The following is a 26,004-nucleotide window of genomic DNA, read 5'->3' as shown; positions in this document are numbered from 1 at the left end:
ATCACGTCATTGCCGAGATGACCTCACACCGTCCATTCAGAAACCTCATGACCCACATCATAGTGGCGTTTCTGTTTTCACTCTCTTACCTTCGTTACTTGTCCCATTCCTCGAACGTCAGTTCAGAATTATGCAAAGGAATGGGACAAGTAATGAATACGTGGCTCCCTAGGTACCACCGGTTGAGGGGGGGGGGGCTACAGTCTGCATTCTCCTTGTCCACTTCATCACCACAGTGGGCACCTTTTTAGAACGCAGACATGAAAGTGACCGCCGTGATGTTATCGCAGACGCATGGTTTAATCAGTGAGGTGACTTAGAACGCGGAATGAATGGCCTCGGTTTGAAAAGGAGAGATTACTCACTTGATCCTTAATTATTCGAGGCCCGTCAGAACAGACAGAGGAAGACATGATGCGGGAGATGCCATTTAATCACTTGTTCACAAGCGAGATTCGTCTAATTTTATTCCATTTCCTTCCTAATTAAATTGTAGAGCATCAAGTTGCTACGTGCTGAAATCTCCTTAAAGAACACAACCACGTTAACAGATTCTGTGGTCTGAGTTTGACTGTAACATGTGGCAGTGCAGTCGACTCCTGATAAACGGAGCGGCTTTGTACTGGAAAGCTACATATTGAAATTGAAACAGTTTGCACTTGTTTGGGCTTATCAAGGGTCTACGTATTACACGTATTGTTTCTTCAGCATGTCCATGTTGCATCAGTATGTTTGGAGTAACAAGCAAACAAGCTGCTACTAACTCGATGTATGAAATCCAATGTTTTGTGATTCGCTGCATGCTTGCCTGCTGTTAGAGCATGTGGAATGTTAACATTAACAATATTATTTCCATTGTTTTATCATTCATTACCACTTAGTGAAATGCATGCCCACTCAATTGTACGCGTCTTGCCTGTATATGTGTGTGTTGGCTGCATGTCAGGGTTTCCGTTAGGAAAATGTGGCGCCCGGACATTTTGACCGACAACATTTTAATGTGGTGAAATTTACCAGACCCATATGGATTGGGTGCGTAACCTGATTAGGGCGTCCACCCACGGTGCTCAGAATGACAGAAATCACATATATTTTTCCACTCAAGGGCTCTGTATCTGTATGCTGTAAGCATGTGATAAATAAGATAAATAAGATGCCCTATAGATTGATAGAAATGACCAGACAAATGTATTTCTATCAATGAATAGGCTAGAAAGCATTATTTTGCAATGGGATTTATTATTCTTCTCCCAGACAATTGGCAGGGTCAATATTTATTTATTTATCGGTTTAACAAAATATATTTTGGACGAAAGCCGGCTATAACCGGCTAACGGAAACCCTACTGTATATGTAATGTGGTGTGTTGCCCTCCTCTGTTCAGAACGCCTTGTCTCGGTCCTATAATTCCAATTACGCCCCGCTGAGCTGCTCCCACTACGGCAGCTCTCGGGACGTGCACCACTCTGGCAGCCAAGGCTCTCTGGTCTTTAGTGCTGCCGCAGACGGACGGCCCTATGGAGCCCAGGGCCACTGTGTGAGTACTGGACTGGACTGGAGCTAGACTACAGCTCAGCCTCCTAGCTCCTAGCTGCCTCCTATCCAGGCAGATCTTATTCTTACCTCATACTGCTTTTCAGCTTGGGGCCCTTTTCCAATACTTTTCAAAGGCATCCTTGGCTCCCTCGTTGCTCCATTCAGAATACAATGACTTCCTCAGTTAAGATTGATAATTTTGTTGCGTGGCCTTTTTGTGATGTTCAGTCCTTGATGTTGCCATTGATCTGTGCTGGATGGAAACAAGTTTTCTCCACCTTGTTTGCTTCCATCGCTTCAACCCTCAGATCTGGGATGACTTCACAGAAGGATTCAAGGAAGGATGCCATTTAGAACTATTGGGACAGGGGCTTTGAACTGTATAGCTCCTTGCTGTAGTGTGACGCAACCTAACTTGTTTGAAAGGGGGCATCCTTTGTCTGTGCACATAAACTAGTCCGCTCTACCACAAACTGTTTGTAGGGAAACTCACAATCTCTATCAAGGATTCGTGTAGAGGAAAGTCCTAGCGCTGTAGAAGGGCATCTTTCAAAGAGCAATTGAGACCTGGCTAAACTAGTCTCTCAATTTACAGCAGACAAGTAGCCTACCTTAATCCAACCAGTAGTAGGGGTGAAGCAGTGTTGTTATCCTTATAAAGATATTCTCTCTAAGAACCTATTTTCTGTCAGGCAGTGGCTTTGTGTCATTATAGGACATATGGTAGGATGCAATTGACAGTGAGATACCGAACAGCTATTTCACTGGCTTGGCGTCGAGGAATTTAATTTATCCAGTGACGACATTGCGTCGGAAGCCTTTGATTAGTTGTATATGCTACAAGTGTCATCTCTGATGTGAAATAACATTCATGTTGAATAGTACAGTTGGATGTGTAGATTAATAGTATAAAAAAAAGCTGAAGAACATCGCACATCCAGGTACTTTCCGCAGGTGCTGGAGTTGTAGACAAACTCATGGATAACTCATTGTAGGCCAACTCATGGATAACTCATTGTAGGCCAACTCATGGATAACTCATTGTAGGCCAACTCATGGATAACTCATTGTAGGCCAACTCATGGATAACTCATTGTAGGCCAACTCATGGATAACTCATTGTAGGCCAACTCATGGATAACTCATTGTAGGCCAACTCAGGCCAAATCTGCATTGAGCACATTGGCCACATTTGTAATTACCCTCCGGAACCTTGCCCCTTTCTCCCTTTGCTATGGTGGGGACTTATGGTGGGGACTCAGATTTATCCATACTATCTCTCACGTTTGGAGATCTTTTAAAAACCATATGTGGGGGATATTTAAAAATGGGTTTCAATTGTGGGTCAGTATCAATAATGTACTAGTGCTTCCTGCTAATGTCCTTAAATGCCTTCCCCCAATGGTGAGTATTGGGTGAAGCATGATGGGACATGTTTTGCTTTTACTTTTGGTTTTAGGCTTTCCAACTGTGTTAGTCCTTCAAAATGATCATTGGCATGATGTCACTGTACTGCCCCTATATACAGGACCTTCCACCCCCACCTGGGATATGGATGCCTGATGAAGACCTAAGGGTCGAAACGTTCTAAATAAATATCACCTGGGATCATGAGCAGTAGTATAATAATATTAGCATGTTGCACGGTACAAAATGCCCCCTTTTTTAAACAAGGTTTCCCTCCCAACCTATAATTCACTTATCCCAGGGCTTTATCCACCAGACCCACCCACGCACTCCAATCAGGTAGCGTGCCTCCCTCCTCAATCAAATTGATTCTCCCCTTTTTAACGACACGCTGACTATTGATTCTCCCCTTTTTAACGACACGCTGACTCATCAATCGTCATCAGCTCGCTTTAATGCCTCCTCTTCACTCCCACTGTTGATCACTTCATAACCCTTTTCACTTCTCTGTGGCGATGAGCACTGTGTTTGTCCAAGGTAAGTACGGGGGGGGTGGGGGTGGGGGGGGGGTGTTAGGTTGATTCGTGGTGTCAAATGGCGGCCTACTGATTTCCACTCAACGTGTAGTCTTACGATTTCATGAATCGTCGTTTCCTTTCCTCTGTTTATTCTCTAAAGGACACTACTTTCGGCTCTAGTGCCCGACGTAGGGAATAATCATCTTCATTGTTAAGAACGTTCTCTATAGATGTACGTTTCATGGGTGTTGGAATTACCTGGAGAAATATTTGATTTTTTGTTAACCTAACATGCGACAAAACATTATTAGCCTCGACCAGAACATGGACGGCTAATTCAGCTTCAAAATGAAGAATGACCTCAACATTATCTAATAGTACACGGCTTCAGGGACTTGCCTAAAATAGGAGAGGTGTGTTTGTCACAGACAGGACATGGGCTTTGTTACCAATCATCTGACATGGTTCCCTCTTCAGGATGACGTGTTTGGACCTCAAGGGCAGCAGGGCTACACCATGGACACCCTCCGACAAGTAAGTGCACACTATATGTAGAGGATACCCCTGAACCAATCAACCGTCTTCCTATTGTGTTACTTTTAATGATGACCTTTTTTATTTTAGCCTGCCTGGTGAATGTTTTCTTCTTGAACTGCGCTGTTGGTTAAGGGCTTGTAAGGAAGCGTTTCACGGTCAGGTCTACACTTGCTGTATTCGGCACATGTGGCAAATACTAGTTTGATCATTTTCACATTCCTCAAAGATGGTCTCCTCAAATTGGTTTGTTTTGCTACTATAATTTAGAAATGCAGACCATAAAGCCCATGGAATAGTCATAGGCACATACAGTTTGGAGTAATTTAACAAAACGAGGGCAATAATTCTACAAATCGATCATACAACCCCACCATAACTGGAAGTGCCTGTCTGTCCCATCTCAGCACATGCATTCCCTGACCCATCGCTTTTTTCTCTACCGCTATAAGTAGAACGTTGCCCTGCCCCAGCCCAATACCCTGAGTAGAGCTAGCTCGCTGAGAATTAAGATATTGACCCAGTAGCAGTACCTAGAAGCACCATCCTCCTCCCCACCAGTGATTTAATGAGTTCTAATTAACAAGATCTGCCTTGAAAGAGATTATTGTTCAGGCCTATCTATTCTCACGGTGGCCCCTCTTGCCTCCACCAGGGTCCCCGGTGCCTCGCAGTGAGGTTTGGAGGAGCGCCGCGTCTGTTATACTGGTATTATTAATAGCTATGCTGGGTGGAGTACGGTGGGGGAAGCTCAGCGTAGTAAAGCTCCTCAGTCCGGGCCCCAGTGGGCTCTTGACCTTCATCGCTAGGCTAGAGACTGTATGGTACGGTGTCCGTGGACTAGTCGAGGAATTGCGATTTAATAGAGTAATATGCAAGACTATTAGTGGAGTTCTACCGTATGTACAGTATACAGTGTTTCCGTATGAACTTCTCAGTTGAGGACTGAATGTGAAAAGGCTCATTTGAAATATTTGATATCCAGAAATCTCTCCCTTTCCATGACCTGTGAAATAATTAGAACAGGCCCATTTTTTTGCGATTCCATTTACACTGAGAGAGAATTCCATTTACACTGAGATAAAATTCCATTTACACTGAGAGAATTGAATTTGAGAAAAATGTAGACATTTTGGGGAGTTCCTCCTGCCACCTGCAGGTTCTCCGGTGGTACCGCAACTGTCTCTTTTCAGTAACCGGCTCAGACAGAGCCGCAGAATGAGGTCAGTCGGCTGTCTGGGAGAATTTGAAATGGTCTGTTCCAAGAGATGTCGTACGGAGAACCACAGCGTGACTCATAGAGAGCCATTTTATTATACGGACTGCAAGTCCTTATCAGACGTTAGATGAGGCCTTTCATATAAATGTCTCCTTCGAACGCACTAACGCAATGTATTTTTTTGCTTGAGTTCAATTTACTCAATGTTCTTAGACTTACTGTCTATCTGCCTGGATGTAGATACGGAGAGAAAATGGATCTCACTGTCGAATAGGAATACTAAGGACAAATGTTTTTGAACTGGGGTTATATATCGACTTTTTCACATTCTACCTCGACGTTTACCAAGGTGAAGTGGACTCTGTTGTGGTCCTTCAGACCCGGCATTGATAATGACTCCTCAGTCGCTCCGTAAAGAACCTATTGCACATATAGTGTACCTCTATAGACAAGAGCCCTAGTCTAGCCTATCCTATTACATGGTATATAGTGAATAGGATGTCATTTCAGATTTGCCCTAAGTCACAGTGAAGAAAGCCTAACCCTTGCCGGCCCAGCTACATCAGTGGAACCTGCCAAAAATCCCACCACCATCTAATAAAACCTCATTGATTCATCTCTGAAATTCATCCTCCACACTAGTCAGAGGACAATTATTTCCATGATTTTGTTGCTTTGGGGGCAGTGGCAATGAGTCAGTGGATCCAATCCCCCTGGCCTGCTGCTTTAGACGGAGCACCTTGCTGCTGGTAAATCAGCAGCTTCTACTGAAATTTGCACTCTTGTTCTGTCACATGTTCATCTGTATGCCGGGCCTGCAGTTTAGCTTACCCTTATTTTTTCTCTCTTGCTGGATTATAGCCTAGTCTATTGTTCTCTTGTTCTAAGTGCTGTGAAAGTATGAATTTGAGTACTGTGTATTCCCAAACCCTGCTGAACATTAAAGTGTATTGTCTGGTGAGCGTTTTAGATACGTCTTCTTCTTCTCTCTTTTTTTTAATCAATTTTGTTGGAACGTCAACTCTAACAACACCTGTCTGTCTGTGTGTTTTTGCCAGGTGCCTTCGTTGAACGGTCAGCTGGGCGGTCCGGTGCGTGGCCAGATGACGTCGTGCCAGACGCCCATGGCCCGCCACCCCTCCAGAGAGCAGCTCATCGACTACCTGATGCTCAAGGTCTCCCATGGCCAGCAGCCCCAGGGGCCCCCTCCACCACGGGCCGACCACGACACACTGCAGCAGGAGGTAGGGTGGGGGGGGGGTGGATGGATGGAGAGTTACAGTTCAACGAAGCTCCTTATCCCTACTCCTGGAGAGCTATAGGGTGTTTAGCCCGCAACTACAAACCTCATTCATCATCAAAACCTTGATTAACTAAGATGATTAGGTCAAACATATATGTGTGTTTTAGTGCTGAGCTTGAACTACACCATCTAGGAATAGGGTTGTTGACCACTGTGTTAAAGCATGCATAGCATTACACTTAGTAATTGTTAATGGTGGTTTGTTTATTACATAAATTAACTGGCTAGACTGAAAGTATTCAGACCCAACATTTTGTTAATTTACAGCCTTATTCTAAAATTGATTTTTCCTCCTCAATCTACACACAATACCCCATAATGACAACGCAAAAACAGGTTTATATATTTTTTTGCTCATTTTTTTTAATTTTTTATATATATATATATATATATATATATAACACATTTACGTAAGTATTCAGACCCTTTACTCAATACTTTGTTGAAGCACCTTTTGCATCGATTTCAGCCATGAGTCTTCTTGGGTGGTACGCTACAAGCTTGGCACACCTGTATTTGGGGAGTTTCTCCCAATCTTCTCTGCAGATCCTCTCAAGCTCTGTCAGGTTGGATGGGGAGCGTCAGTGCACAGCTATTTTCAGGTCTCTCCAGGGATGTTCGATCGGGTTCTAGCTGGGCCACTCAAGGACATTGAGACTTGTCCCAAAGCCACTCCTGCATTGTCTTGGCTGTATGCTTAGGGTCATTGTCCTGTTGGAAGGTGAACCTTCACCCCAGTCAGGTCTTGAGTGCCCTGGAGCAGGTTTTCATGAAGGATCTCTCTGTTCTATCAACGGCAGTGTGTTATATAGACTTATTTCGGAAACATCAAGGATGGAGAATTTTGTTTCTCATGGTCTGAGAGTCTTTAGGTGCCTTTTGGCAAACTCCAAGCAGGCTGTCATGTGCATTTTACTGAGGAGTGGCTTCCGTCTGGCCACTCTACCATAAAGGCCTGATTGGTGGAGTGCGGCAGAGATGGTTGTCCTTCTGGAAGATACTCCCATCTCCACAGAGGACCACTGGAGCTCTGTCAGAGTGACCATTGGGTCAAGGCCCTTCTCCCCCAAATTGCTCAGTTTGGCCGGACAGCTCTAAGAAGAGTCTTTGTGGTTTCAAACTTCTTCCGTTTAAGAATGATGGAGGCCACTGTGTTCTTCGGGACCTTCAATACTGCAGAAATGTTTTGGTACCTTTCCACAGATCTGTGCATAGACACAGTCCTGTTTCTGACCTCTACGTATAATTCCTTCAACCTCATGGCTTGGTTTTTGCTCTAACATGCCCCGTCAACTGTGGGACGTTATATAAACAGGTGTGTCCCTTTCCAAATCATGTCCATTCAAAGGAATTACCACAGGTGGACTCCAATAAAGTTGCAGAAAAATCTAAAGGATGATCAATGGAAACAGGATGCATCTGAGCTCGATTTAAAGTGTCATAGCAAAGGGTCTAATTAGTTATGTAAATAAGGTATTTCTGTTTTTAATTTTTAGTACATTTGCAAAAATGTCAAGAACTTTGTCATTATGGGGTATTGTGTGTAGATTGAGGAACATTTTTTTTTATTTAATCCATTTTAGAATAAGGCTGTAACGTAACAAAGTTGAAAGGGGGAAGGGGTCTTTCCGAATGTACTGTATGCGACTCATATTCAAAGTAACGTCCCCTGTGAAGGTAATGTCTGCTGGTGTCTGTTTTTCAGTTTCGTGTCAAAGTGGAGAAGAACCCAGAGCTCGGGTTCAGTATATCAGGAGGAGTAGGAGGACGGGGAAACCCTTTTCGTCCGGACGATAATGTATGTTCACTCATCAGCCCTCTTTTTCCCATAGCAATATGGTGTTGTCTATTTTTCCAGCCTACTGCATGTGACATGTACTCTAAACACTTACACAATTGAGGCCTCTAAGTTAAGCATTGCATTATGTTAGTAGTTCACCGTAGAGCAACTCAGCTTGTTACTGCATTTGTACAGATTTTGCAAACAATCGGTGAGGAAACGTCACTAGTGTTAACCAGATGGGCATGATTCGTCTCTCTCTTCTCTCTCAGGGCATCTTTGTGACAAGGGTCCAGCCTGAGGGACCTGCCTCCAAGATACTCCAGCCTGGAGACAAGATCCTCCAGGTGAACCCAATAATACCATTCCCTCTATTTCCCCATCAATATAAATCTTTACTGTAGCGATTATTTGCTGAACACGTTTACCTAGTACAAAATACCATACACATCAGAGCCAAAGTTGCCATCTCGGTGTTGAGCTATATCTCTCCTTGTTTCCCCCCAGGCAAACGGATATAGCTTTGTGAACGTTGACCATGGGAATGCCGTGGCCCTGCTGAAGACATTTCCCACCACTGTGGATATGATCATCGTCCGAGAGTTGGCGGCGTAGAGAGAGACAGACGGGACTGTGGAGCGACGACCTCCAATCCCTCTTGTTTTTATATACAGAGGAGCCTGGTCTATAAATAAAAGAGCTGAACTGCTTTATGGGGAAGAGAACCTTCTAGAGCTTTTGGGATAACGGGGGCCGAACCACTGCATCAAGTGGACTTAGTGAGGGAGGAGAGGGACCTGGGGAGGGGGAGCAAACATCTGGAAGCATGCGTTGTCGACTTAGTCGTCTTAAAGAAGAAGTCACTGTGGGATAGCCGGTTATTTTTTACACAGAGGGCGCTGCAGAGACGGCGTGTGCTCCAACGACACAGAGATCAACAACAACAAAAAGTGCTTTCTGTATCGTTAGACTTTCATTTTTTTGAAGAAAATAATATTCCTACATCATTCCGGAGTTGTAGTTGCTGTAGTTGAGCATTAACTGTAGTTGACCACTAGAGGGCAGGGCTCCGTCTGTCTCTCTCTGCCCTCCTTTTTAAATCATGTATTTTTTATTTTATTTAATAGATGCTGAGACCACTTATTTGACCTAGGCGACATTTGATCTGGGGGACAATGTTATGTGCTTTCTTGTGGAGATGAATGTAGTGCTGGGTTGCGCTTTCAGAACAATGTTTAAGAATCCCCCGCCTACTTGCAATTGTGACAGTTTTCGACCAGGTCCTGCACATGGTGGATAGTTGAGAAGGACAATGAATTTCTTCTGCCTCCATAAAGCCTGTGAGCCACACACTGCATACATTTATTATATACTGTCCGCAGTCTAGGAACAGTTTTAGAAGCCTCCGTGGAACCACTGGCTTGGAATATCCCTCGCCTGAAAAGACCTGCCTGTGCCGTCACTGAACTCCTGACAGACGAGGACACTCACTCCGTCACTGAATCAGCTACTCCGGTTGCTGACTACTTGGATGCTGTAAAACACTCTTCGTATGTGAAATGGAATTGGGACTGGGATATGGAACAGATCATGATATTTATTTTGTGGGGAAACTGACTGGGAGTAACAATAGAGGAATGTCTTTGCTTGGGCTTAATTAGCCTAGCCAGGATGTGAGATAGTGGGTCAGGAGGCAGAGTGGTAATGTCAGGTCACCAAAACATGTGTTGAGACCATGGTCAGGTGTTTGGGAGGTGCTGATGAGAGTAATGCCCTATTCCCCAAAGTGCGCTACATACTAGTGGTGCACTATATACAAAGGATATAGGGTGTGATTTGAAATGCAGCCTGTCAGACTCCGCCCCTTCCACTCAAGACTCCGAGCAGGTTTAGGCCTGGTCTCTGGGCCCCTTCCACTCAAGACTCCGAGCAGGCTTAGGCCTGGTCTCTGGGCCCCTTCCACTCAAGACTCCGAGCAGGTTTAGGCCTGGTCTCTGGGCCCCTTCCACTCATGTTGGTAAGATTTTAAAGGGCTTCTCCCTCAACTCAGCCACTGGTAACTAGAAAACACTCACAAAACGGTTTGAGATTAAAAAGGGGTTTATGTCTGTCTAACATATTTTTGTTTAAGTGTGGGAAAACAACCATAGTTTGCCTTTTTGTGTATAAAAATCATATTTTTTAGACATCAATCTAGGTTTTTCACTCTCTTTTTGTGTTGGGATAGTGTTTCATGCATGGACTCTTTGCTCTACGCTGGGGGGGACTGAGCTGTTAAGTGCCATAGACCTTGAACTGTTTGAACAAGGGGGTGGAGGGAGTGACTACCCTGAGACCCAAGCAATATTCACATATTTCTCTTCACAACAAACTAAACGCTCTCTTCTTGAGTACACCCCGTGTGACTCGACACAATGGTTTAATAGAAATAGTCAGCGGCTTTATTTTCATTCAGAAAGACATCCAATTGCATTTTTTTTAGACCTATAAAAGGGGGAAAAAAACGCAAGAAGAAACCCTTTTAGTGATCGCTGATTGTTATACAGGATTTTATATTGTAAAGAATCTTTTCTAATGAAAAAACAACATGGGGAGTTACATTTTTAGCAAAGAAAGTAAAATGTAAAAGTCTGCATTGTACAATAGTGAATGCTCTTGCGTCACTCAGCCTTAGGCTTACATATGAGTTGCAGGCCTTCCCAAACTTGACTGCTCGGAAAACTGTTCAAACCAACTGGTTACGTGTATCTGTGCAAACATTAGTAACTTTTACCCCAGTGTAAAATAACCTCAATCCGAGCTGCAAAGTCATTTGTAATGTTTCTAATTGGATAGTGTCAAGTTATAAAAATGCATTTAAAACCTTTTACGCTATGTCCACTTGGTGTAATCAACAGTCTATAGATGTATGTGTTGTTTGCATGAATTCACCCAATGAATTGTCTATTTTGAAAATTGAATCCAGGAAACCTTTTAGAAATATTTCCTATAGAAAGCAAACAATCCAATTCAAAGATCTCTACTAAGTTATTACCCCGTTATTACCCCACTGAACCTTTTTTGTCAATCGATTGTAATGCAAACACTGAATTGTGACAGAGCGTATATAAAGTGCTTATCAGAGATTGATCATTGTTTTGTTTTTTTCCCACACATTTAATGGCAATGTCGTTATCCAAATCCTTTGCAAATTCCAAAAGGTATGCATGTAATTCAATGTTACTTTATGCGTACAGCTAAAGATTATACTCATGTTACTGTCAACTTGTGACTCGAATAGAAAACATTGTCAATGTTTGCTCCCCTTTTTTCCATTTTGAATTCCAACTGAGCATTGCCCCCAAATGAAACTGTACCATTTTTATTTAGCAACTGCAGACCCAGTGGCACGCGCATAACTGCAGATATTTGTCATTGGACAATGTTAGCCTAGAGAGGTAACATATTGACTTGTTAAGGTTTCTCTCCTGCATTTCCCCCTTGCAAGATCATCATGTTTTAAATTAGAACATTGTAATTATGCTTTTGTGCTATTTTGTTGTGGGCACTGTGTTACTTTCTTTCTGGGAATAGGAACAATCTAATGAGATTTCTTGGGTCAATGTCATATTTAGACCTTGTACAATCTGGGACTAAAACCTAGGGGGTCACCTGTCTGCCATATCCAAGATAAACTGGTCTTCTCTTCATTCTCCCACCTTGTTTTTATTTATTTAGCTCAGTCTCCTGTGACTTTTTAGACATTACTAATCAAAATGTAAATACTTTTTTAAAAAGTTAAGAAATCAATTAATCATGGCATTAGTCACTCAGAGTTTGTAAAACCAGCAATAAATTGCAACGCAGACACAACCCGTTTAATGTATAGCTATTTCAAAGGTTTCTCTGGAAACGGCTACAGTAAGATGATTGATATGCATTCATTCAACATTCCTGATTTTGTATATAACAATACTGTTTCTGAGTTAACCTGTGGAAAATAAGAAATAAACTAATGCTCTTTACAATAGTTTTTTTCATTGAATGACGTTCTCTCCTTTCTTTCCCAAAGGCTTGAATTCCTCATGCCAGAGACTGTGACAGTAATATGTTGAAGATAGTTGTAAGAAATGCTTCTTAAAACAATACAGCCATGTATTAGGATTAAGAATATATTTGGACTAGATAATGCTGAAAAAGGTTGGAATTCTGTTTTAAATAAATTGAACAGAAGACAAGTAGTTAATTTGACACCAAAGTAAAATAAATCAGTTGAAATTGCTCTGTGGCTGTATTAGACTTCATCATTGCATTGGGGACATACTTATGCAAAGTACAACATTACATATGCATCTTGGGTCCATGAAATGGGGTGTCAGCCTACTCCGTAACACCCACTGAACACAACTGTGAAGAGTTTCCACAAACATTAGCGTCTTAGCTCTGATTGCTGGACTTTTAACTGTGGGAAATCAGCTCCATCTAGTCAGCCTATTGTACGTATTGAACGTTCTTATTGCAATGTATAGCCTTACCCCATTTCATGGACTCAAGACCCATAGGTATCAATCAGTCTACTCTGTGACACCCACAGAACGTAACCCTCCCTGAAATCTGAATTGACCCCCCCGCCCCCCTAATTTTGACCACTCCTCAATCTCACCGGAGAAAGAATCCGAGCGAAACTGCGCCCCTCTGTTTTAGAATGTGTATGTATCTGATGCCGTCATATTCTTTTTGGCCAAACATCAGAGACATGGGCTACAGATACTAAAGCAGAGGGGCGCTGTTTGTCTCACTTGGATGCTTTCTCTGGTGAAATAGATTCACCCTCTTGCAAATTTGATGGCAAATTATAAAACACGGAGCCTGGCTTCTCTTGGCATCCTCCATGAATACAAGCCACTTTGTAGGCTGAATGTCATTATACTGATGGTGTTTGTAGTAGATGTCCCTTTCCATTGGGCTCCCGAGTGGCGCAGCGGTCTTAGGCACTGCATCTCAGTGCAAGACGCGTCACTGCAGTCCCTGGTTCGTCCCATAGGGCGGCGCACAATTGGCCCAGCATCGTTTGGGTTCGGCCCTCATTGTAAATAAGAATTTGTTCTTAAATGACTTGCTTCATTAATTGAAGGTAAAATAAACAATTCAAATGGCGGGTGCACAATGCGTAGTTCGGATGGTGGATTTTTTTTTTTTTATATATATATGAACATGCGCAGGTAACATACTTTATGAAGTTTGACAATCAGATGAAAGCATGACTGGTTGCGGTCATAACACATTAAAAGGTAATACCATTTACAGTGAAATTACATGTCTACGATAAAACTTTTTTTTTTTTAAATGCCCATATAGGAGATCCCGTACAAAAAAAAGACACCCGCTGAATGTCAAGGTATAATTTGCATTTTGGATGGAAGGAAATGTGAACTTACTGCTGTCATCAAGGCAACGGGTGGCTATTTTTAAGAATTTCAAATATATTTTGATTACCACATGATCCCATATGTGTTATTTCATAGTCTTCACTATTATTCTACAATGTAGAAAATAGTAAAATAAAGTTAAACCTCTATTTTGTCTACTGTTCTGACTTGGTAGTGCACATTTAGCTTATAGCCTGTTTTAGAGAAGTGTAGTCATCAAATTTTGTAAGAGCTTTAATTGTCAGCTTATATGCCCCCTTTATTTATCCTACTGTTCTGACTTGGTGTACAGGGAGAATACTGTAAGAATAGCCCATGTTATGTTGCTGTACATTTAAAAAGTGCCGAACAAATAGTTACTTTGACTACGTCCGTCCTAGCTCACTCATTGTCTTAATCGAAATTATGGATTGTCTCTTTTCCGCTCGATGTCCCCTTATGCCATAGTTTGTACATCTCAATTGTCAGTTGAAACCACATTTGTTTAAGCAAGTCAGCCATATCAGCTGTGTTTTTTTAAAGGCAGTAAATGAGGCTGAAAGAACTGTTTCGCTGCCAGACAAGGCTCCGCTGATCGCCAGGTGTAGCAGTGGTAAGGTTCTGGGACTGCTGTTGGGACAGCTTTATGTAGGCCTTAACAGTTTGTGAGCACCACCTGTCACCGTTATAGTGCAATTAATGTATTGCTTAGTGTTGGGTAGCGGCTTTGCTGGCATGCATCCCCAAACATTTGGGGGTGAGTTTGCCCTACCAAGATTTACATGCTAAAATAGGAAAATAGGAAAAATAGGAATAGCCAAATTACTCGGAATGTCACTTGTGTGCTGCGAGACTCTGTTCTTTACTGAGTGCCACCAGTCAAGTTAAAATAGGCTAAACCATCGTCTGTCACATCACAATGTCGTCACCATTGATGATAGCTGCCAATCATCGTCGATAGACGATGCTACCGTAATATCGCCCAACCCTATATAGCTGATTCCTTGCTAATTGATTTATAGTTATACACAGATCTTAAATGGGGTGTGGCAAGACTGATGGAATAAAAATAGGCCAGCTAAATTGTTCAGCTAAAACACTATAGAAAATGGGGTCTGAAGTTATGTACACATTTGGACAAAATCAGTAGGCTTGTCTGAGAGCTCTAAATATTGACAAAATCTCCCAGTTATTTATATGATCTGTTGGTGTGAATTATTTTCAGGGAACACGGAAGGAAAAGCAGGGATCGCTCTAGGAGTCCCAGAAGGTAAGCCAGATCTCCCTCACTAAAGAGGTACAGTAAAATCATGTAGAACAACAGGACCATTCAACATAACACTCAACAACACCTAACACCACCACAAGCAAGCTCATAGAGTGTAAATCATAACTTGAGGTACACGTGTGGAACTTCAACCATGCATTGTGGTGGTCTCTGGGAAATTTGCACAGAAAATTCTTTCTTCTAGGACTACATAAATCTGGTGGTTATTAATGGTTGTGTTGTCTGTTTACAGAAGTAAGAAATACAAAAAGTAAAGCAAGGTATGGCAGCATGGAGAGGAGGCAGAGGTGCACCTCCAGGATGAAGAGCAGCAGATATTAAGAGAGGATGGAGTACAAGCACAAACCTATGAAGGTGAGAAGGCGGTATAGTGTAGGTGGTATAGTGGTATAGTTACTGATTTCCAAATCCAGCCTTAATCGTAAGTGTGGTTCACTGAATTTGTGTCTTATTGTAGTCCTTCACTGTAATCTTCAGCTTTTTGTTTGAATGCTTATTATCACTGTGAAAATTAGCATACTATCTGCATGTCACCGAGCCTGTCTTGGAACACTGACCTACTTCTCACTGACAGCTCTAAAGATCATATCTCTGTGAAACTCCGCTCTTCATCTCTAGAATTGATAACAATCTGCAGACAGCTAACTTGGTGTTCAGCATACTTGCTTTTAACACTTTTTTTTTTTTTTTTACATGGGGACGTGCCATTGCAAGTGTTGTTTTGTACAATGTGTGTGTAGATTGAACAGTGTTGCGCATAGCCATACTCTAGTTTAGAGGTTTTAGGCCTCACCCATACTTGCCTGCAATATCTGTTTGGAATCTTTAAGTATGAAATAAAGAAAAAGTATGTGGCGTGCAATAGAATAGGATGTTCAAATAATTTGTTTGAGGTGAGGCAAGCTAAAGGTCAAGGTCTAAGTTTGGCAAGAGGGAAATTTCACGACATAGGAGGGGATTTTTTGGGGGATATCTCAGATTTTTCTGTCAATTCTCACATATAAACTTAATTGGGAGGAAGGATGTTTGAAAAAGTTGAAAAAACATTTGTATCACAAACAATTTGGGGGAAAATCATGATGAACGTGGCAATTTTAGGCCCTTTTTTAGCCAAGAGTGCTTTTAGCAATGCTGTCTCGTCATCCTGTAACTCTTGACCATTTTATTACAATTGAGGATTTTAATCACAGTAGAAACATTGCTGGCGCAATACCTTTTTTTTATCATGACTCCTGCTATTTCTAATTCTGTGTAACACACAATTTGGTGCTTTTCTTGGCCAGGGCCCATTTGAAAAATCTCAATATGACTTCCCTGGATAAATAAATACATACAGTGCCTTCAGAAAGTATTCATACCCCTTGACTTCATTAATTTTGTTGTGTTAGTGTGAATTCAAAATGGATTCAATGGAGTTTTTTTTCTAACCCATCTACACACAATACCCCATAAACACAAAGTGAAAACATGTTTTTCTTTTTACATTTTTACGAGAAATATCTCATAAACATACAGTACCAGTCAAAAAAAGTTTGGCCACACCTAGTCATTCAAGGGTTTTTCTTTATTTTCACTATTTTCTACATTGTACTATGAAATAACACATATTATAGAATCATGTAGTAACCAAAAAAGTGTTAAACAAATCAAAATATATTTTAGATTAGTAGCTACCCTTTGTCTTGATGACAGCTTTGCACACTCTTGGCATTCTCTCAACCAGCTTCACCTGGAATGTTTTTCCAACAGTCTAGAAGGAGTTCCCACATATGCTGAGCACTTGTTGGCTGCTTTTCCTTCACTCTGCAGTCCAACTCATCCCAAACTATCTCAATTGGGTTGAGGTCAGGTGATTGTGGAGGCCAGGTCATCTGATGCAGCACTCCATCACTTTCCTTCTTGGAACCAAATATCTCAAATTTGGATTCATCAAACCATTGGACAGTTTTCCATTGGTCTACTGTCCATTGCACGTGTTTCTTGGCGCAAGCAAGTTTCTTCTTCTTATTGGTATCCTTTAGTAGTGGTTTCTTTGCAGCAATTCGACCATGAAGACCTGATTCACACAGTCTCCTCTGAACAATTCATGTTGAGATTTGTCTGTTACTTGAACTCTGTGAAGCATTTATTTGGGCTGAAATCTGAGGTGTAGTTAACTCTAATGAACTTGTCCTCTGCAGCAGAGGTAACTCTGGGTCTCTCTTTCCTGTGGCGGTCCTCATGAGAGACAGTTTCATCACAGAGCTTGACGGTTTTTGAGACTGTACTTGAAGTAACTTTAAAAGTTCTTGAAATGTTACGGATTGACCTACCTTCATGTCTTAAAGTAATGATGGAGTTCCAATTGGCTTTTCTTATTTGAGCTGTTCTTGCCATAATTTGGACTTTTTCCAAATAGGGCTATCTTCTGTATACCACCCCTATCTTGTCACAACACAACTGATTGGCTCAAACGAAGTAAGAAGGAAAGAAATTACACAAATTAACTTTTACCAAGGCACACCTGTTAATTGAAATGCATTCCAGGTGCCTACCTCATGAAGCTGGTTGAGAGAATGCCAAGAGTGTGCAAAGCTGTCATAACACTTTTTTTGGTTACTACATGATTCCATATGTGTTATTTCATAGTTTTGAAGTCTTAACTAATATTCTACAATGTAGAAAATAGTAAAAAATAAAGAACAACCCTTGAATGAGTAGGTGTGTCCAAACTTTAGACTGGTACTGTAACTATTCACACCCCTGAGTCAATACTATGTAGAAGCAGTCTTTCTGGGTAACTCTCTTAGAGCTTTTCACACCTGGAGTGTGCAACATTTGCCCATTTATTAATTTCAAAATTCTTCAACCTCTGTCAAATAGGTTGTTGATCATTGCGAGACAACCATTTCAGGTCTTGCCATCGATATTCTAATAGATAGATCTCTTTCCAAAATCATGGGAATTAAAAGGGAGTTGATCCCTCCTTTGCTGCTATAACAGCCTGCACTCTTCTAGGAAGGATTTCCACTAGATTGCACAACATTGCTGTAAGAACTTGCTTCTATTCAGCCACGAGCATTAGTGAGGTCGGGCACTGATTTTGGGCGATTAGGCCTGGCTCGCAGTCGACGTTTCAATTCATCCAAAAGGTGTTTGATGGGGTTGAGGTCAGGGCTCTGTGCAGGCCTGTCAAGTTAAGTTCTTTCACACCGATCTCGACAGACCATTTCTGTATGGACCTTGCTTTGTGCATATGGGCATTGTCATGCTGAAACTGGAAAGGGCCTTCCCCAAACTGTTGCCACAAAGTTGGAAGCACAGAAGCATCTAGAATGTCATTGTATGCTGTTGCATTAAGATTTCCCTTCACTGGAACTAGGGCAGGTAGCATTCTACTGGCATCTGCCTAACCCAGATTTGTCCGTCGGACTGCCAGATGGTGAAGCGGAATTCGTCACTCCAGAGAATGCGTTTCCACTGCTCCAGAGTCCAAAGGCGGCAAGCTTTTCACCACTCCAGCCGACGTGCTCTGCGGCTGCTCGGACATGGAAACCCATTTCATGAAGCTCTCGACAAACAGTTGTTGTGCTGACGTTGCCTCCAGAGGCAGTTTGGAACTCGTAAGTGAGTGTTGCAACCGAGGAAGTACATATATTTTTTGTTGTTGTACTTTTACCCCCTTTTCTCCCCAATTTGTTGGTATCCAATTGGTAGTTATAGTCTTGTCCCATCGTTGCAACTCCCCTACGGACTCGGGAGAGGCAAAGGTCAAGAGCCATGCATCCTCCAAAACACGACCCTGCAAGCCGCACTGCCTCTTGACACACCGTTCACTTAACCCGGAAGCCAGCCGCACCAACGTATCAGAGGAAACACTGTCCAGCTGGCGACCGGAGTCAGCTTGTAGGGACCAGGCCCAACACAAGGGGTCGTTAGAGCGCGATGGGACAAGGAAATCCCTGCCGGCCAAACCCTCCCCTAACCCGGGTTACGCTGGGCCAATTGTGTACCGCCTCACGGGCCTCCTGGTCGGCTGTGACACCGCCTGGGATCGAACCCGGGTCTGTAGTGACACCTCAAGCACTGTGAGCTTGTGTGCCCTACCACTTCGCGGCTGAGCCGTTGTTGCTCCTAGACGTTTCCACCTCACAATAACAGCATTTACAGTTGGCCCGGGGCAGCTCTAGCAGGGCTGAAATTTGACAAACTAACTTGTTGGAAAGGTGGCATTCTGTGACAGTGCCACGTTGAAAGTCACTGAGCTCTTCAGTAAGGCCATTCTACTGACAATGTTTGTCAATGGAGATTGCATGACTGTGTGCTCGATTTTATACACCTGTCAGCAACGGGTGTGGCTGAAATGACAAATCACGTTAATTTGAAGGGGTGTCCACATACATTTGTATATATAGTGTATCTACAGGTAACTGCCAAAATGAAGTAAATGAGAGATTCAATGTATATTGAAAGCTGGTGCTTCCTCACAGGTGTGGATTCTGACTTAATTAAGCAATTAACATCCTATCATGCTTCGGGTCATGTATAAAAATGTCCAGTTGGCCATTATTTTGGCTACCATGGCTAGAAGACAAGATCTCAGTGACTTTGTAAGAGGGGTCTCAAAGGAGCATAGGGTGTTTTAAAGGGTGTGTCCCCAGATCTCAACCCAATTAAACACTTATGGAAGTCTCAGCAGCGGCGTCTGAGACATCGTTTTCCTCCATCAAGAAAACACCAAAACAGGTCCACTATGCCAGTTTACATAAACAGAGAATAAAATGGTTTCTAATCCATGATTTCATTTAAAACCATTAAAAAGTCCCATTCATATAAAGAGCAGTCAATCAACGCCACTCTTGTGCAATGTCTGCTTCTTGGACAATCCCTCAACACACTATCTTGTGGCTACCACATAGCAGCTATCAATACATGTATTGACCGGATAACAGCTTGAGTTTGTTATGAGTTCCCCTACATCATTAAACGTTTTCTCATTCCAGAGTTATGACAATCCCATCGTGTTGAGAGCGCTAAATCCGTCTGAGAATATCACAGTGAGATGAATCCATAATGGATGGCCTCGCTAGACTGTCCACTGTTCATTTGCCATCTCCCAAGCTGGGCTCAGGGGAAGAGATAATCAATTCATTGTTTGAATAGGCCAGAAATGTGACACCTCACTGCCTATGCAAATGTGGGGTCTGAAACCTGACACTTCAAGTCAGCTCTGCTTAGAGAGTGGATACGGAGAGCAGGCAGATTAGGCTTTTTGGCATTATAGGTCACGGGACCCTACGGCGTTAACAGAGCGCTTTTTACACCAACATGTCAGTCGGAACCAGTCCAGAACCGCTCAAACACCTAAGAATATGCTGGTTAACAGGGTGACACTGATGGCAGCCGGTGGCTCTGTTACATAGAGAAAGGCCTAGAATGGTTGCACAGCATCTCAGTGAGAAAAGCAGATTCTAGAATCTACAGTAAACATTCTCAAAGAACCACCTTAGTGTTCAGAGATGGACTGGTGCTGCGTTGTGTCTGGTGGATGTAATCTAACTCTGGCCTGGCTTGACTGATCTGGCTTGACTGATCTGGCTTGACTGATCCTGGGATTCCAATGATGACAATGATGATGACGATGTATTGGTTGGAACACAGTGTGGCATAGCCTGTTGGAAGAGTTCCATGGTGGTGTAATCACTTAGAAAGGCCAACGGGTGGCACTGGTGGGCCACCGTACTGATGAGGACAGGGTCTGTCTGTCTCATGTCTGTGGGAATAGATGTAATGGTGTCAGAAGTTGGATCTTGAGCTCTGTCTGTGGCTATGGTTGACAGAGAAGGCCCTTGGCTCTCCCCATGGTCTGTGTTGAGGTGTAGACATGAGTCAGCATTGCGATGGAGGTTGCCAACGGGAGACATTTCTTCTCTTCCATTGACAATGTGTAGACTGTTGGAGTCCCCCTCCTCTTCCTTCAACATCTGTCGGTTGATGAGCTCCAGGAGTTCCTATGAGAATCAATCAATTTTTATTGTCCCGGAGGCGGAAGAAAACCAACAGCAACAGGGCATGATCTGAGACATGCTGTAAAAATGCTATGAAACTCTCCTGCATTATTATATCATTTTCTTACCAGATCGCAGACCCCATCTATTTTCTGGATGGCATTGCTGTTACCTGGATTGGGGATATTTAGCCAAAGTAGTTTCTTTGCTCTGAAAATACAACACGTTGACATGTAATTAATTCCATCACTTGAATTTCACTGGACAACAGTTAAGAACAAAGCAAAACGAATAGATATAAATACACCTTTGACCTAGAAACATGACGACTGTACCTTTTTAACAACTGAGAGCCGAGATGAACCACCAGTAAGAGTAAAGTTACTCCAACAATGGCCCCCGCTATCACACCACCCACAGTCAGGGATGCTGGGGAGGGACAGAAGACAGTACTGGTCTGCCATTCAAAATGTGGGATATCAGAGATGTTAATTGCAATATAACCACTGTTGATAGATCAACAAGCAAACCTTCAGGTTTGGTTTCAAAGTATGCAGCTGAGCTTCTCACTCCCATTCCTGCACCAGTGAAGGCAGACAACTGGACCCGGTACACAGTACTGCTCTGTAGGTCTACCAACTCATAGCTGGTTGAACCAGCATCCACAGTGATGTCTGTTGCAGCGAGAACACCAATAGTTAAAGTCAGTGACACATTCAGAATAAGAAGTAGTAACCTCACAAGAATCATTTTAAGGAAGTTAACACTTCAACAACGGTTCTCGTTTTAAACTCTAGCCTTTCGGGAACTAGACGTGGTGGTAAGAATATCTGTTAGTGTGCAGGAAGGCTTAACTTAAAAAAAAAAAAAAAAGAAGTGTACATATTTATCAGATATTAGTCACAAACTATGAAACAGTCTACGTGTGACATGGAAAAGACAGTAGGAGAAGTCGCACGCTGCTCACATTCTACTGTATGAATACTCACTCACTGCACGTCTCTTGGGCCAACATCATCTTGGCACCTGTTTGTGAGCATCCAAATAAAGACCACATCAATTAATCTTACTTGGTTCAGTATCTGTCCAGTCCTGCAGCCTCTCTGTGTAATGGAGGAAGTAGCCCAGCAGGAAACCTCTATTGTCCTCCTCGGGGACAGCCGTCCACTCCAGCACCATGGAACTCTGGCTAACATTACTGCTGCTGATGTTCCCTGGGGCACTGATGGGGGCTGAGAGGAAAAGACACTGAATCTTATTGCAATGTATTGATGACTAATTGGTAGGGTTGTTTGATTTAGACATACAGGTGCTAAGGTGTAATGTACTTATACTGCAACCAGCAGTGAAGTGGCTCCCTGTGTCTGCGCTTATGGTATGTGTTTGTGTGACGATGAGATGCCCCTTGTGTTCTACTCCAGCACTGGTTTAATCTAGTACAACCCCAAGGAAATGTTAAGTGTGGTCTTAAAATCAGTTTAATTTTAGACTCACATCCTTCAGTGAAGAAGGACTGGATGCTCCCATAGGTGCTCTCGCTGTTATTGATGAACTTCAGGTTGCAGGGTTCTTTATGTGGCCTTGTGTGCAGAGTGAATGTGTACTTCTTATACAGCTCTAATGGCTCTATAATTCAAAAAGCAACAAGAGTGGTTTTAAATGGGGAAACATCTTTCATCAGGACAAGCTGGGGGTAGGCGGCTTAAATCTGTCAAACATATGCAATGTGTAGTTCTGGTTATAATAATATGCTGTGTCTGGATATGTGAATCCACTGTTGCTTTCATGTTAACGCAGAAGAGAGGTATGTACCCTACCCTCCAAGTGTATGACTTCATAGTTGTTCTCATCCTCATAGAAGGACTTGTGAGCAGCTTTCTCTCCTCTCCTCCACCACTCCACTGAGAAGCAGGAGTAGGTTTTGATCAGGTCATCCACCCAGGAGACAGTGAAGGACGTGTTGCCATTGAATGTCACGTTCAGCCTCCCATATAAGTCTGTAGAGACAAGCCAAACAACACGTCAAGGTCCTTTCTCCTGCATCCGAGATGTCTTTGAGATGTCCCACTTCAACAGGCTGATTTCAAGCACTGTTAAAATAGAAAGACTCGAAACCCCATCATTGTGTCATGAAACCATGAAAAGTAGTGCACCTAAGCTGAGATGTGGTGTTTCATCATCAAGCGCTATGAAAAACTAGCTTTCATGAGGAGCGCCACAAGAAAGGAAAGGAAGACCCAAACTATTAGAGATCCCAGTCTCATAAATTGCAGCACAAATAAATGCTTCACAGAGTTCAAGTAACAGACACATCTCAACACCAACTGTTCAGAGGAGACTACATGAGTCAGGCAGGCCTCATGGTCGAATTGCTGCAAAGAAACCACTACTAAAGGACACCAATAATAAGAAGAGACTTGCTTGGCCCAAGAAACACGTGCAATCGACATTAGACTGGTGGAAATCTGTCCTTTGGTCTGATGAGTCCAAATTTGAGATTTTTGGTTCCAACCGCCGTGTCTTTGTGAGACGCAGAGTAGGTGAACGGATGATGTCAGCATGTGTGGTTCTCACTGTGAAGCATTAAGGAAGAAATTCCACAAATTAACTTTTAACAAGGCGCGCACATGTTAATTGAAATGCATTCCAGGTGATTACGTCATGAAGCTGGTTGAGAGAATGCCAAGAGTGTGCAAAGCTATCATCAAGGCAAAGGGTGGCTACTTTGAAGAATCTGAAATATTAAATATATTTTGATTTGTTCAACACTTTTTTGGTTACTACATGATTCCATATTTGTTATTTAACAGTTTTGATGTCCTCACTATTATTCTACAATTTAGAAAATAGTAAAAATAAAGAAAAACCCTTGAATGAGTAGGTGTGTCCAAACGTTTGACTGGTACTGTATTTGGAGACTTAAGTGCCAAAAATAAATACATTTTAGGGGTGACTATCTATTGTTCCATGTAGTGAATCTGTTATTCAATGCGTTTGTATGGGCTCGTAGCAATAACGGCAAATACAATTTTTTATCAACATTTTTGGGAGATACTTCAAGGGGTCTTAAAATTCTAAATCAAGTTGCAAAATGATCCTTAGTTTGACCTTCAGTTCCATGTAGCTTAGTAGAACCTTTTTTTTGAGAGTCTTGTGAAAACCATTGTTGGTGTTTCAGTGCATGTAGAAGGCAACATCAAAACACAAATGGCAGACTGCGTCTCTCTTATACAATCACATGGTTTTCAAATGCCAATTCTTTATACTGTAAATATTGATTGGTGATGATTTTCAGACAATATTTTAATTGACCCTTTTGGTCCCGCTTTAAATGATGTTCAGCTTATTAAGGCTTCATTAAGCGTTCATAAGCAGCACGTTAAATGTGTTACAAAGCACCTAAAGTATGTCATGCTTTATAAAGGGTTCATACATGTGGCATGACTGTGACAATCACCAATGCCATATGTGACATAATCCACTATGTTGAATATGATATAGACATGTGCTTTATAATGGGTGACATGTTGTGCTGAAGGATGGCACACGTTCTAAAGGGATGTCATGTTAGTCACATAACACCTAATCTTGTTCCCAGACACTTCTGCCCCAAATGGTCTGGTGGACCAACACATTAAACTAGGCCTTCATTAGTTAAGGTTAGGTTTAAAATACATTTTAAGAAGATACGGGTTTAGCCATTCTCTGGTCACTCCCACTAAGGTCAACTTTGAATGGTTGATGTTCCAGGCTTATATGTGCAGTGTGTGCAATAGTCTGGGGACGACGTTACACCAAGGAACAATTACCTTAATGAAAGCCCCCTAACGAAATTGAATGCGTCTTTCTTCTGGAACCAAGTTACATGTTCGTCAATACACAAACATGCACACAACAAAATCAAATCAAACTTTGTCACATGCGCCGAATACAACAAGAGTAGACTTCACTGTGAAATGCTTACTTACAAGCCCTTAACCAACAGTCCAGTTCAAGAAGAATTAAGAAAACATTTACCAACTAAAGTAAAAAAATAGTTTTAAAGGATAAAATAGTATAATAAAAAGTAACACAATAACAATACAATAACGAGGCTGTATACAGGGGGTACCGGTACCGAGTCAGTGTGGAGGCTATATACAGGGGGTACCGGTACCGAGTCAGTGTCCGGGGATACAGGTTAGTTGAGGTAATTTGTACAAGTTGGTAGAGGTGAAGTGACTATGTATAGATAATAAACAGCAAGTAGCAGCAGTGTACAAAACAAATGGAGGAGGGGGGGGGTCAATGTAATAGTCCGGTGGCCATTTGATTAATTGTTCAGCAGTCTTATGGCTGGGGGTTGAAGCTGTTAAGGAGCATTTAGGTCCTAGAATTGGCACTCCGCTACCATTTGCCGTGTGGTAGCAGATTAAACAGTCAATGACTTGGATGCCTGGAGTCTGACAGTTTTATGGGCTCTACTCTGACACCGCCTATTTTATAGGTTCTGGATGACAGGAAGCTTGGCCCTAGTGATGTACTGGGCCGTACACACTACCCTCTGTAGCGCATTACGGTCAGATGCCGAGCAGTTTCCATACCAGACGGTGATGTAACCGGTCACGATGCTCTCGATGGTGCAGCTGTAGAAAATTTTGAGGATCTGAGGACCCACGCCAAATATTTTCAGTCTCCTGAGGGAAACGTATCGCATGACGTCGTACTTAATTTAAAGTCCGACTCCTTTAGTCATTCATAGCACATACATAGATGCCTTGTATCATATGACGCTGTACCTACTATAAAGTCAGACACATTTGGTCATAATCATAACGCATACATAAAGGCTTAATGATGTAAACACACATACATGTATTAACACTTAGGGAATTGTCACTAACAACCAAAACAAATAAATGTTAAAGACCTGTTTAAACCATACATTTCCTTTTATTTGTACATTTTTTAAACAATACAAATAAATGAAGTTTCAAAAAGTCCAGCAATTACATTGAACATTACACAGGGCTGTGAATAGTGTAGCTTGTCCCTGAGCTGGCAGA

At 42.3% G+C, this 26,004-nt stretch overlaps 2 protein-coding genes and 1 long non-coding RNA gene across 6 annotated transcripts in view; 1 reads left to right on the top strand and 2 right to left on the bottom strand.

Moving 5' to 3' along the window:
- The window catches only part of LOC139388647 (erbin-like), a 129,971-nt gene extending 117,665 nt beyond the window's left edge, over positions 1 to 12,306 (top strand). For 2 of the 4 annotated variants that reach the window (XM_071135435.1, XM_071135434.1), the window contains exons 22-27: positions 1,385 to 1,537; positions 3,939 to 3,995; positions 6,273 to 6,458; positions 8,223 to 8,315; positions 8,570 to 8,644; positions 8,805 to 12,306. In XM_071135435.1, coding sequence (XP_070991536.1) covers positions 1,385 to 1,537; positions 3,939 to 3,995; positions 6,273 to 6,458; positions 8,223 to 8,315; positions 8,570 to 8,644; positions 8,805 to 8,912 — 672 coding nt within the window. In that variant the 3' untranslated portion in view covers positions 8,913 to 12,306. The remainder of the gene's footprint in view (positions 1 to 1,384; positions 1,538 to 3,938; positions 3,996 to 6,272; positions 6,459 to 8,222; positions 8,316 to 8,569; positions 8,645 to 8,804) is intronic. The other 2 variants (XM_071135437.1, XM_071135436.1) reach the window with 1 other exon arrangement.
- Positions 12,307 to 19,733: 7,427 nt separating this feature from the next.
- Positions 19,734 to 21,169, bottom strand: LOC139388681 (uncharacterized). The gene is made up of 2 exons (XR_011629306.1): positions 21,088 to 21,169; positions 19,734 to 20,962 (listed from the first exon to the last, which is right to left on the bottom strand). It is a non-coding gene; the product is annotated as an uncharacterized lncRNA (long non-coding RNA).
- A 36-nt stretch (positions 21,170 to 21,205) lies between these two features.
- Positions 21,206 to 25,655, bottom strand: LOC139388144 (uncharacterized). The gene is made up of 7 exons (XM_071134725.1): positions 25,517 to 25,655; positions 22,777 to 22,956; positions 22,454 to 22,585; positions 22,030 to 22,191; positions 21,490 to 21,633; positions 21,314 to 21,388; positions 21,206 to 21,219 (listed from the first exon to the last, which is right to left on the bottom strand). Exons 1-7 carry the CDS (start codon positions 25,653 to 25,655, stop codon positions 21,206 to 21,208), a joined length of 846 nt encoding a protein of 281 aa, XP_070990826.1.
- Between the last annotated feature and the right edge of the window lie 349 nt (positions 25,656 to 26,004).

Source organism: Oncorhynchus clarkii, chromosome 29 (assembly GCF_045791955.1).
Source record: "Oncorhynchus clarkii lewisi isolate Uvic-CL-2024 chromosome 29, UVic_Ocla_1.0, whole genome shotgun sequence".
NCBI classification, from domain to species: domain Eukaryota; kingdom Metazoa; phylum Chordata; class Actinopteri; order Salmoniformes; family Salmonidae; genus Oncorhynchus; species Oncorhynchus clarkii.
Note: the sequence above shows the minus strand (reverse complement) of the source record. Positions and strands in the feature narration are given on the sequence as shown.

Coding starts and splice junctions, on each gene's coding strand:
- LOC139388144 (XM_071134725.1), bottom strand. CDS start 25,655: ATGCGATACGTTTCCCTCAGGAGACTGAAAATATTTGGCGTGGGTCCT. Junction 22,586..22,776: donor TGAAGTCATACACTTGGAGG/GTAGGGTACATA, acceptor TTTGAATTATAG/AGCCATTAGAGCTGTATAAG. Junction 21,389..21,489: donor CTTTGAAACCAAACCTGAAG/GTTTGCTTGTTG, acceptor GTCCCTCCCCAG/CATCCCTGACTGTGGGTGGT.